The following is a 13,070-nucleotide window of genomic DNA, read 5'->3' as shown; positions in this document are numbered from 1 at the left end:
GGACTGGATCTGAAGACCTAGGAGGTCCCTTTTAGTCTTATGTACTTGTGTTTCTAAATCTTAACAAACGCCATTGAAAGTGTCATTGAGATTTTGTGACCAACACTTTTTTCCCTCATTCTTCTTTTTTGCAGCGTAATCTCCCACTAGAAGAGGCTCATTTTATTAACACAAAACATCTGAAGTTCATTGTGGCTCGAAGCAAGTGGCAGGTCAGCAGACCTCAGTCTATTTTGCTCTTTTTTTAAAAAAGTCTCTTCTTGAGCTGTAGCTCACGAAAGCTTATGCTCTAATAAATTTGTTAGTCTCTAAGGTGCCACAAGTACTCCTTTTCTCTTTTCAAGACTGCAGCTCAAGTGCAGGGTGTGCAGCAGAGGTCTCCTCGGTGTGCCTCTGAGAAGGGAATACGGTCAAAGGGAAAAGGTTCAGTGGATGTGGCAAAAATAAGGCATCCAGGCTGAAGAAATACAGGTCTTCCAGCTCTCACCAGTGTTTTTGCTTTCTGTGGCGTGATCCAGCCCAGGGCACTGAAAGAGGGAAGCCCCTTCTGGACATTGAGTAAAGACACTTAGCCTGAGGTCATCAATGACTTCTGAATGTTAGATGACTTGTTTCGTAATCTACAAAAAGACTTTCTGTGCTTCGATGCACAAAATGCTGAGAATACTAAAGACCAAGAGTGAAATTCCCATACAAACATCAATGGGAGTTTTGTCACTGATTTCGTTGGAGCCAGGATTTTACCTCAACAATTTGGATACCTGTATTTTAGTGTATTCTTAAGATTGGTCTGAGGATGGGGTTGGAACTCAGGAACTTCTGATTCTGATATCCTCTCTGAGTCCGATTCATTCTGTCAGTAGGAACAAGTTCTTTGCCTCCCAGCCTCACGTGTTCCATTTGCACAAATTGAATAACACTGCCTATCTCAAGGGTATGTTGTGATAAATTCATTAGCTGATGTGTAAAGCACCTTGTAGATTAACAGTACTATGTGAGTGCTTATTATTATTCGTGGAAACTTCTGATCATCGGTCTTTGAACTTTGGGCCAGGCCTAGTAATTTGGAATACCCCCATATCCCTTTGTATTATATAACACATGTGGAATATGGGTATTTACATCTATTTAAAGGTTTTATTCATTTTAAGGCCTACAATCAATAGCAATACAGAAGCAAAAAGGTTCCCAAAGAAACAATGAAGTACATAATAACATAAGGGAGCATGCCAGGGTCCGGCTTCTCTGCTGATGTACGTCAGTGGAGTGCTACTGATTGCAGTGGAATTATGCCATTTTACTTTACCTAAGGATCTGGCCTTGTATGTTTAATTAAGAAACTCAGTGAAACAATAGAAATAAGTGATCTGTGGCTAAATCCCCTGCACTGCTTTGAAAATGTCAACCAGCATCCTGGTTCTCCACTCACACAGGTGTAAGTTAGCAATACCTCCACTGAAGTCAGTGAATGAGAGGAGAGTTCGTCCCAGAAATGAATCTGTCAAAACATATTGCACAGAAAGAAATAATGCCAATATGCTATGCAGCTATTATGTGTGTTAACGATTCTGAGGATATATAGTGTAATTCTTGCCGTGTATGTTTACACCACTCTCATCACTATGTTGCTTTTTGGTTATGTTGTATTTCTGTTTTTCTTTTTCAGTGTTCCCTCATGTGCTATAAATCTATACTGGTGATGAGATCCATTCCAGAAATCCTACAGAGAACTCACAAAAACACATCGCTAGGCATCTCCCGACACCTGGTTGCAGAAAGTAGTTCTTCCACTACTACTGGCTCCTCTTCAGACAATGAGAACGCATCCTTCCCCAGGAGAGGGCACTTTGGCTCTACACCAGAACTGCACTTGTCTGTATTTGATGCACCGAGTTATCAAGAACGTCCAAGTTATGCAGCAGAAGAGAAATGTTCCAAAGTCTTAGTGCCTCCAGTAAAACCCATGAGACGGAAATATGCTTTAGTGAAAAGTGAGCTGGATGATAAGCCACCTACAGAAAGAAAAGTACTAATGGCAGGTGCCTTTGCTCAGAAAGCGGAGGCGGTCAGCTCAGAAATCAAAGATGAAAAAGAAGATCAGTCCCAAGAAAGTGATGCAGAACAGCCTTCGTTGGTGAAGGCAGCCACTTTAGATACATCGGACTTGGCACCACCAAAAGGAAAAACGGGCACGTTATTACCTGACAAAGACAAAATCGTAAAGGCTGGAGCTGCAACAGAGAAACCACCCTTGTGTGTCCCCAGACAGAGTGTCATTAAAAGCACATTCTACAGCCACGCGTCCGAGACTCCTACACGTCTACCTGTCTCACCAGGCAGAGACTACAGAAGGCAGCTTGACAGAACAAGAAGGGCCTTCAGGAAAGCAGGGTATTTAAAGGTACCCTTGAGTGGTCTACGGGAACCCCTGCTAGAACAGTTTGAATTGAAAGAAGAGGAGGAGGAGGAAGAAGAAGAAGGAATGTCTGGTGATGAAGAATATGGAAAAAGCAGAGAAGGTGTGACAGGCCCTCTGACCAAGTCGGCTTCCTTTGATACTGCTAGGAAACCGTCACGTCACACCCTTCAGGTGTCCAGTAGAAGCCATTCCCTGGATGATTACAGACTAAGAGCCGTAAGTTTAGCCAAAGAGCAAGACATTCTGGAAGAAGACTGTGATCTAACGTCACAGGGGAGTTATCCAGGACTAGCTCAGCAGCACGACATATCTACTGACTCTGGCAAGGTTTGGCCTGAGGAGCATTTGATGGAGGAGGACTCAAGGAAAGCTAGGAAGGAATGTTCTGAAGAACAGCCAGTCCCTTCTGCACAGTGTGGTGATGAAGGATGCCCGGGTCTAGCTGCTCAACCACAGAAGGTCCCAGTGTCGGCCCACCAGGGTAAAAGTGAGGGGCATTTACATCAAAAGACAAAACCTTCCATTGACGTGGATGTGGAGCCTGCTGTTCTGGAAGGTGAAAGCCTGATTCTAACTGCTCAGCAGCCAGATACAGCCCCAGTGTCAGTTCACAAGTGTGAAAGTGAAGAGCATTTAAAGCTGATGCTGAAGCCTAGTGGTGCAGAGTTTACACTTCTACAGGGTGAAAGCTCCGTTTTGATTGTTCCCGAATCCGAGGGAGCCCCAATATCAGCCCATGAGAGTGAGAGAAGAGAATGTGCACATCAGCAGCCAAAGTCTTCTGTTCACAGTGCTGCAGAGTCTCCTAATCTACAGGATGAAAGCCCAGTTTTCCTAGAGACTGGCCAAATTCCAGTTTGTAAGGGTGAAAGCCCAAGTATTCTAACAGCTCCACAACCAGACACTGCTCCACTTTCAGTCTGCCAGGGTGAAACCCAGGGATGCTTACATCCGAAGCCTTCTGATTACTTGGGCACAGCCTCCACTGTTTTGGCGGGAAAACATCCAATGATTCTAACACCAGCACCAGAAAGTGCCCCAGTTTCAGACTGTGATGGTGAAAGGCTGGAACATTCCTGTCAGGCGCCTTCTGTTCACGTTAAGGTGGGGTCTGCTGTTCTACGGGGTGAAAGTCTTTTTATTCTCACAATTCCACAACGAGAAACTGCCCCGCTTCCAGTCTATGAGAGTGACAGCCAGGAACAGTCACCTCAGAAGCCTTCAGTTTGCAGCGAGGTGAAATCTGCAGACTCAGAGAGTGAAAGCCTAGCTATTCTAGAGACTTCCCCTGTTTCACTTGTCGAGGGTGAAAGCCAGGAACACTCACATCAGAAGCCTTCTGTTTACAGCAAGGCAGAGTCTGCTGTCCTGGAGGACTTGGTTGAAGAGATGGTTTGTCTGTCTCAAGATATGAATGTTTTGGCAAAGTCCGTTTCTACTCAAGAGGGATGTGAAAAGCACTTCTCCCCTCCAAAGGAAATGTTCTACCAAGATCCATCTGGCCATATAGCCACCAGACATCCCACTCATTTTGTGCCACAGGGTAAAAGAGAAGAGGGCATTTACCAGGCTGATCTTACAGAATCAGCTGCACCAATTCCTGCAGTGGAAGATAAGTTGAGTATGCCAGCCCTGTTGAATGTAGTCACTGAGGAGGGAAAGGTGGCTTCTCATGAATGTGAACATCTAGGGGATTTAGCAATCAAAAGCACTGGTTCCAGCAAAGCAAGCATATCCCTGTCTGATCATTCAGGTTCTGGAAAAAGATCTAGTCATATCTCTGATAGCCAGGAACCTGACAAACATTCTGAAGTTTCCTTAGTGAAGATTAAAGACCTCTCAGAAGAGATGCCTAGCACGGGCAGTGGGACTCCAAAATTTGATATCTCTGAGGTAGAGCCTGCATATTTGAACCTATCAGATCTCTACGATATTGTATATTTTCCATTTGAATTTATGAACGTCAAAAAGGCCCCATCCAAACCAACTGGTAAAAGATTTATGCCCTTCGGCGAAAAGGTTAAATTACCTCCTGCAACTAAAGGACATTTGCATCAGTATAAAAGACTGTGCATTCGGGAGGACATTAAATCCCCTTCAGATAACTCACAAGATGCCACGACGGGGGAAACCAGACAAAACCTTTTGGACATTTCCGAAGATGTAGGGCAACCCCTTCGAAGGATGGGGAAAGATTCCGAACCACCAATGGAAAAAGGAGCTGAGGGCCATGGGACAACTGAACCCCAGACAACGTATGGTTTCCAAAAGGACTCAGATGGTAAGCAGAGAAGCTCCACGCACAGCAAATCAGGACTCTTTAAACCCTATGGCAGATCGCACTCAATGGAGCAGTCAGTAGAGCAGACTCTGAAGAAGAAAGTAAAAGCTTCTGTTGCCCATATTTCAAGAATCCTAAAAGGAAAGCCAGCCTCTGAACCGGAGCAAAAGGAAGGTAAAAATCTCATTGAGGGTGTAAATGGTCCTAACAATATAAATGGGCTCTGTTACCCCTTCTCTCTCCTCTTTCCCCTCCACACTTCTTATATTCATCAGTTTATACATTTGACTTGTGTGCAATAATCAAGTGCAGATGCAATTTAAAAGCTTTAAGCTAGGTTTAAGTATGAAATAGCATCAGCCGCTCTACTTACCTAGAGGGGTAATCCTGCATATCCTGATCCCCGTGGCAAAACACCCAGGGACATCAATAGGAATAGGATCCGGCTGTACTGACTAGTGGAGTTCCCTCCATCCTCTGTGGCTAAGTGTTTTATTTCAGTATAATATTTGGTATTCTCTCCAGCCCTGAATGTAAAATATGGGGCACAATTCTGACCTTCAGTGACATTGATGTCAATCTGGAGTGACTACACTGAACTCAGTGGAATTACTCCAGATTTATACATATATCAATGAGACCAGAATCTGGAGAATAGAATCTGTCTATAGTCTCAATTTTCCTGCACCTAGGTTGTGCCATATAATGTGTCTTTCTGCCACAGATCATCCGCCCTACTATAGCTTAATATCATCCTAGCCCCAGGGCCTTTTATTAAACTTGCCATGACTTTTGGTATTAACTGACAATTCATTAATAAGAAACTCATGGCATTTTTACTGCTAAACTAATCACATGAACCACAGATAATAGTAGTTATATGCTGTAATTATATGCTGCAATTAAAATGTCTTTGATTTAGTAGACTGGCTTCTCCTATTAAATTCTTTGAAACAGGCATTGAGAAGCAGGGAAGTGACATACCAGAAAGAGAGTCTCTAAATGGGGCTGCACGATATTAAAAGAGAAAATCAGGACTTCATTGATCCATTTATCCATCCATCCATTCCCTTAATTCTGAGAACATGAGCTCCCAGTTTGACGCTGTGGCCAAAAGAGCTAATGCCATCCTGGGATGCAGATACAGGGAAATCCTGAGTAGGAGTAGAGAAGTTATTTTACTTCTCTTTGGCACTGGTGCGATTGCTGCTGAAATACTATGTTCAGTTCTGGTACCCACAATTCAAACAGCATGTTAATAAATTGGAGAGGGTTCAGAGAAGAACCACAAGAATGGTTAAAGGATTAGCAAACATTCTTTATAGCGATGGACTCAAGGAACTCAATCTATTTAGCTTAACAAAGAGAAGGTTAAGGGCTGACTTGATCATAGTCTATACATACCTACATTGGGAAAAATATTTAATAAATGGGCTCTTCAGTCTAGCAGAGAGAGAGAGAGATAATGTGATTCAATGGCTGGAAGTTGAAGCTAGACAAATTCAGAGTGGAAATAAAGCATATATTTTTTAAATTGGGAGTAATTAACCATTGGACCAATATACAAAGGGTCATGGTGGATTCTCAATCACTATACTTTTTAAATCAAGACTGGATGTTTTCTAAAAGATCTGCTCTAGTAGTTTTTTGGGGGAAGTTCTTATGGCCAGTGTTATACATGAGATCAGATCAGATGATCACAGTGGTCTGTTCTGGCTGTAGAATCAGTGAAATTATCAAGCCTCAAAACAAAGGAGAAAGGTACCTTTATGGCATGAGTTAGCAGTTAGTTTTATTGTGAAATATCACAGAGGAATATAATTGCACCAGGCTAGTATCTGAGAAGCTGAGAGAGATGTAGCTTGCAAGATTTGTAAGAATTGTGTAGAGGAAAACCTTGGTAATTTACACACATCAGGAATTCAAGGAGTTCTCTTTGTTCCATCTTTGTAGCAACCTCATCACCTTGTGGGGTTTTCAGGTGCTTAAAGTAAAGCTCTTGACCTGAAATGCAAAATCATTGTTTTTGGTGGAAAAATAACTGCCATGGTGTCCAGGGCTTTTTTAGATGAACACATTTCAGAGCAAAATGGCATCTACTGTTAAATGTCCTTTTGTAGAATATACGTCTACAAATCAAGGCGCAAATCCAGCTTTCTTTACTCAGGCAAGACTGCGATTGAAGCCGATGGAAGGTTTGTTTGGTTGTGGACTACAGGACAAGGATACCATAAATGCCACAAAAGTTATGTTTCTAAAGAAGGACTTCAAAGGGGCCTGATGTGCCTTTTCATCTCTGAATTGTTTGGGAGCTTTTAAATTGCACAGTATTTTGGAAGTGGCAAGGGTGGTGGTCAGGTGTCACTCAGAAGGTTCCTCCAAGCTGGGTAGGAGTAAATCCAGGACTTAAATAAGCACAGTCATAGGAGTTTCTAGTTCCTTCATTGGACTTTGTGAACATTCAGACCTTCAGTAGCCCTTCTTGGCTCTTTTAGCTTGTCCTCTAGTTTAGCCAGAAGGTTAACGTTAATTATCTCCTGAGACATATGACGTTTGGCAAAGCTATAGGGAGGAAACTTTTCCATTTCTGCCTATGGTATAGCTGCTGACTGGATAAAGAGAGGGCTTCCATATCTATCGGTCTGCCTATCTCTATAGCTATCATCAGCTAATTTCTAGAGCACCCATCCCTGTCCTATCAAAGCGCTAACGTACTTTCCAAGAGCTGTTGAACTGATTACAAGTGCTACACTTATTAAAGAAAAAGTATATTGTATCACTATATATCTATGTTGCCTTTTGAAGTTATTGGGTCTTCTCTAGGCAGCTTGCTTGTAATGTAATCTCCCTTCCCAGGGTCTGGGCCAGCACACAGTGAAAAGACACTGAATGATGTGCAAGACTTTTTTTTTTTTTTGAACTGCCACATTACTGTGTGGTCACTGGGGCCTAAAAAGAGGAGGATGGCATAATGCGCGCAAGAGCGTGAAACAAGTTTGTTTTTTCCCCATCGGCGCTCCTTGATAGCTAGTCTGATTAAAGATGCTGTCTGTTATGTTGCTTGTGATTTACATATGTAATTGTCTTAATCTGTCTGAAATGCTGCTTTCCCTCTTTCTTTCAGCACCTTCTTTTGTAGAAGAGCTCACGGATCAGGATGTTGCCCTGGGGCAGTCTGTGACTCTGTCCTGCCAAACGTCTGCCCATTTCCCTCTGCACGTTGACTGGTTCAGAGGTGATGTAAACTCTGAATTTGAGGACTTGGGACAATTTAATAATAGGATCTGGAGTTATAGCACAATAAAGATGATTGAGACTCTAAGTTCCAGGAGAAGGTTAAGGGGAGTGGATAAGAAGGGACTTTTAGCCATCTCAGTAGAATTTAAGGACTTATTCCTTCTACCTTACAGACGGGGTGCCCATTCGCAGCAGCAGTAGGATACTGATTTCAGCCACACTCAAAAACTTTCAGCTTTTAACCATATTGGTGGTTATGGATGAGGATTTTGGTATTTACACATGTGCAGCCAGCAACTCCCTGGGTACAGCATCCACCTCCTGTGTAATAAGGAAGGCAGGTAAGAGCAGGAAGTAATTCAAGGAAGTAGATGCCTGGTTTGTACAGCTCCCACTCAAGGATTATATCCAGAATTAGCAGACATGTTGCATAATAGATTTTCTTCCACTAAGGGATACTTCATTTTCTGGGAACTCACAGAGAAAGTTCCAGATGGGAAGGCAGCAAAGGCGATGTATCTGTCTCAGTTTGCTCTTTAGCCTCAATACCCCAATAGTACAGATGCTTCAAGGTGCCTTGGTGAAAGCTGATGCATTGACCGTAGTGTAGAAACTTTAATTTAGGTGGTTGGAACTGGAAGACCTTGGAACATAGAGGCTGGAAATACAAATACCATTTTTTTTTAGCAAATAAGATCATTATAAAAACTAAAGCAAGTGACATTCAGAAGTAAAGATAGGCAGATCTTATAGAATGTGATGGTTAGTAAACTGATATTCATAAAAGTAGTTCAAATTGCATACCTTTTCAAACTCCTGGGTTTTTCAAAGATGATTCTGTTTTAGAAAACAACCAAAACATGTTTTTACCTACTGAAGAATTCACCTATCTCCCAGAACTAGGCTGGTGCAAATTCATAGCTTGTATTCATTGTATATACTGAGTCAGATTCTTCCATGATGTAAGTCTGTTGAAATTAATGGAGTTTACACCAAGCATGCATCTGACCGATTGTGTTTATATTTTCCATGGAATTTTTCTCTTCCCTATCTCTGCTCCTTATACAGAGGAGTTTATATATGTGTTTGTTTCCGCCATGCTTGCTGCAGTTTGCCTTGAGTTCTTTCTCTCTGCTCCTTTTTTCAGAGTCTCTCCTAAGTGGAATGGAAAGTCAATAACACTCTATTTTGAATCCAACTTTCAAGTTTTTGATAGGTTTGAAATCAGGCAAACAGAGTTTACCATTCCAAAAGGGATCAGCTGTTTGGAATGGAAGAAAATCTGCTACTGTAAAATTACTCATCTGTTAAAGGAAGAGGGGTCTAGGCCTTCATGTCTGTCTTGTCTATGACACCCTTAATTTTCCGTGCCTCCCTCACAGAAGTTCTGGCTAGCCCCCCAGCCCCTGATATTGTGGAGGTATATGAGGATGGAGTGCAAGTGGTCTGGAAACCTGTGGAATCTAATACCGTGGTTACGTATACTGTACAGTGCAAGAGCGAAGGTAAAGCAGAACTAGATAGTCTCCACTTCTCATTATTGTTATCATGATCATTTAGTAGTAGTAGTATCATAGTGCCAAGGATCCCCAGTCGTGGATCAAAGCCTCATTGTACTAGGTGCTGTACAAACAGAATAAAAAGACAGTCCATGTGCCAAAGAACGTAGTTTCCCATCAGTATCCTATACAAGATCTGTGCAATGACAATTTCCTTGATTCAGAGATAATTATAACCTTTAGTCATATATTATTTGGGTTGCCTGACTCATTCAGAGCCTGATGCAAAGCCCACTGAAGTCACTGGGAATCTTTCCATTTACTTCACTGGCCTTGGATCAGAACCTTTAGCGCCTGACCTCTCTGAGTTCCTATTATTATTACTTTATTATTAATAATATTAAATATTTATCTTGCAGTAGCACCTACAGGTCACCCACATTGGGCCTAGAGCTGTGCAACTAACGGATGTTTGGTTACCTGGCAATTCTAAAAAATCAGGGGGAAAAGATCATTTTGGGTCAACCCAAAGCAAAAAATTTTGAAATTTTGGGAGAATTGTAGAGTAAACTAAATTTAATTTAATTTCAGGTCAAACACTGTTTTGGCATTAATTAAATGAAAAGGTTTTATTTTGACCATTTTAAAACATTTTTTAATTAAAAATGCTTAAAAATGGTCAAAATAAAATTTTGAAAGGCAAAATTGTTTTGAACAAAAGTCAACGGATTTCATTTTGAAAGGTTGAAATAAAATATTTTTATCTTTTCTTATTTTTTTAGCTTCTTTTCAGTTGAAACAGTTCAGTAAAATCAACATCAATTCATGAAACATTTAGATGTCACCATTCAGCATTTTTTGTCAGGAAAAAAGTTTTGTCTGAAAAATTTCACCCAGATGAAGTTGGGCCCAGTTGTCCTACGTGCCTTCCTCTAGATCTGTGTATATCAGAGGTTTTCAGACTGGGGGGCAGGTCCCCCTGGGGGGCATGGAAGGTATTCTGCGGGGAGGGGTGGGCATGATAAGCTTTAGGGGAAAAGAACATACTGCACACATTTTGCCCACAGCAATGAATAGCTAGCAACGCTGATTCGGCCAGAATCATATCAGGTCCTCGGATGATGCTGTGTATTGGACTCTAGATGGTGCTGTGCATTCTGGCGGATTTCTGTTAAGCTGGCATGGCATTACACAAAGTCATTGCCACTGTTTGCTACCACACGGGGTGCCCATTTAATTGAAGGTAGAAGGGGATCTCTGGAGAGCTGTTTCAAGCATCCAACCCAGGATGGGAATTGCTGTGCTCCAAAAAATAGGTAAACCCATCGCACTGGTAACAAAAGTGTGATACCAGTAAGCAGTATCTCACTTAAAATTTACATTGCTATATACTTAAATGGCTCTGTTTGAATCAATGCCTTACTGTTTTTAATGTTTAGTGAGAGTTGCATGTTGATTTTTTTATCAGTATATGTACTTGTATGGCGGGGTTTGTGTGCAAACTACAACACAAAGAAGCAGGGTGCAATCATATACGTTTGAGAACCACTGAATGCATATGTAGTTCATTCTAGATAGTCATGAGTTAGGTGAAGGAGTTGTTCCTGTATGAGGGTTTATACCTGAATAAATTTGTTCCTGTTGTTCCCTAACCCTGGACCTGTGGTGTATCCATTTCCCTGCTGACACAACAATACTATATAACATGATTCATTACGGTATGCAAACTGGAATGTATAAAAAGTAGAGTTGTGTGAAATGTTTTCAACAAAACTCAGAATCACATGAGACTCACCTGGATCGGGATTCCGTTACAAATCTAAAACCCCTACTGGAGTCCTTGAAAGGTCATTTGAGCTTCACAAACCTTGAGTGATCTAGGGCCCAGATTTAAATTATTCTGGGGATTTATTTATGGTTCTTAATTATAGTTGTGTGATGTTTTCAGTTTTGCTTGCTTTCATCGTGAAGCTAAGTAAAATACAGCGGTTTTTTGAGCAAGGTTTTGCTTTGAGTTTAGGATTCATTTTTAAACCTCAAATCTCAAAGTGAAGCTCAGGGAGGATAGGTATGAAATTACATGAACTGAAACTACAAATGCATTCACAGCCACCCCCTGCAATGAGCGTTGCATGGGTCTAATATAAAATACCTGGCTTCAGAAATGAAAATATGAGATCACTACAAACATGACAAGGCAACGTGAGGTTATACTTTCAGCCCCATTTCTATGGGGCTGCTTCATTTAAATATGCCACCAATTTTCTGTACTCCCAGAACAGCAGTAATTGGTGGCACAAAAGACACCCGATAATCCTTAGAACAAGTGCTAACCTGTGTCTCTCTTTGCTTGGCCAAGATGGTGAATGGAAGACCCTTGTTACTGACATGGCTGATTGCTGCTACTATGCCAGTAATCTCTCCAGGGGCGTGGTTTACTCCTTCCGGACAGCCTGCATCAGTAAAGCTGGAATGGGACCTTACAGCAGCCCGTCGGCCAAAGTAAAGATTGGTGAAAAAGACCAAACAGGTAAACTATTGGTTGGTGGTAGAACATCTACACTATCATACCTTCTTTGTGTGTACACTCAGGGGATGTGGAGCATAAACCTGGAAGAACTCCATTGCCTCCAGTCTGTTTTAAGGTTTTGAATCCTAGGTGCTGTTGTTCATAGATAGTCCCTTAGCTGACAGCGGGATGAGTTGTGAGAACTCCTAGCCTTGGCATCTTGGGGTTGAAACTGTAGATTACTTGTACAGGAAAGACCACTTAATGGGCTCTCCGGCATGCTCATTTAATTCGGGCGATCCCCAGGGAACAGAATCAGAGTAATGTGTTTCAGTTGTGTGAAGCATTAATAGTACACCTATGGAAGTGGTGAAAAGTCCATTGAAATGCCGTGGCCCTGATGCTGTCTACAAGCCACAACTCAGTAGTTCATTGATGTGAATTGATGTTTGCGTCTGTAAAATTCCCTTTGTTCATTTTGGGCTATTTTGCTGCTTAGCAAGTCAAACTTATCCCGACATTGTTTTTCTCTATAGTTTAATGGTTTGTTTGTATTGTTGCTTATTTTTAAAGAAATCCGTTTAAGGAGAAGGATTCTCCCAGCAGCTGAATGCGTCCCTCTGAGAATTGAGATAATGGCCTATCTGGCATTCTGTTTCTGCCAATTGAAAGGATTCCTCTACACCAGAGAAATAGCCCTGCCCATCTCGATGTAATTTACCAACCCTTGTCCTATATGCTTGCCTTAGGCCAGGAATTCTCAACCATTTTTATACTGTGATCTCACAATCTCTCCTGAGCCACGATCCAAATTTCTTTATGCCAGTACACACAGTGCTTCCAAGGAGGTGCCATCATGTTTCATACGGCGCTCCTATTCCAGAGGAATATTCAGGAAGAACCAATGGCAAGTGACTTCAGAAAATCTGCTTCCACTGATAAAATGAAACATGGAATAGAAGCAGGTTACCAGTCCCCAGGCAATGTCTTGCCATCTCTTGAGGGCTGTGACCAGGTGGCAGGTTGAGAACCATTGGCCTAGGCTAATATAGACTAATTGCTTACCATTTGCAGTGAGACAGAGCAGCAAGTTCTTCCATTAGATCCACTGGTCCTCTAACCTGT

The 13,070-nt window shown here is 41.9% G+C and overlaps 1 protein-coding gene across 1 annotated transcript in view; it reads left to right on the top strand.

Moving 5' to 3' along the window:
• The window catches only part of OBSCN (obscurin, cytoskeletal calmodulin and titin-interacting RhoGEF), a 292,040-nt gene that overhangs the window by 267,480 nt on the left and 11,490 nt on the right, over positions 1–13,070 (top strand). The window contains exons 113-118 of the mRNA XM_043509759.1: positions 135–212; positions 1,667–4,874; positions 7,825–7,935; positions 8,111–8,278; positions 9,320–9,442; positions 11,796–11,966. Of these exons, the coding sequence (XP_043365694.1) occupies positions 135–212; positions 1,667–4,874; positions 7,825–7,935; positions 8,111–8,278; positions 9,320–9,442; positions 11,796–11,966 (3,859 nt within the window). The remainder of the gene's footprint in view (positions 1–134; positions 213–1,666; positions 4,875–7,824; positions 7,936–8,110; positions 8,279–9,319; positions 9,443–11,795; positions 11,967–13,070) is intronic.

Source organism: Dermochelys coriacea, chromosome 2, assembly GCF_009764565.3.
Source record: "Dermochelys coriacea isolate rDerCor1 chromosome 2, rDerCor1.pri.v4, whole genome shotgun sequence".
In the NCBI taxonomy this organism is placed as follows: Eukaryota; Metazoa; Chordata; order Testudines; family Dermochelyidae; genus Dermochelys; species Dermochelys coriacea.
Note: the sequence above shows the minus strand (reverse complement) of the source record. Positions and strands in the feature narration are given on the sequence as shown.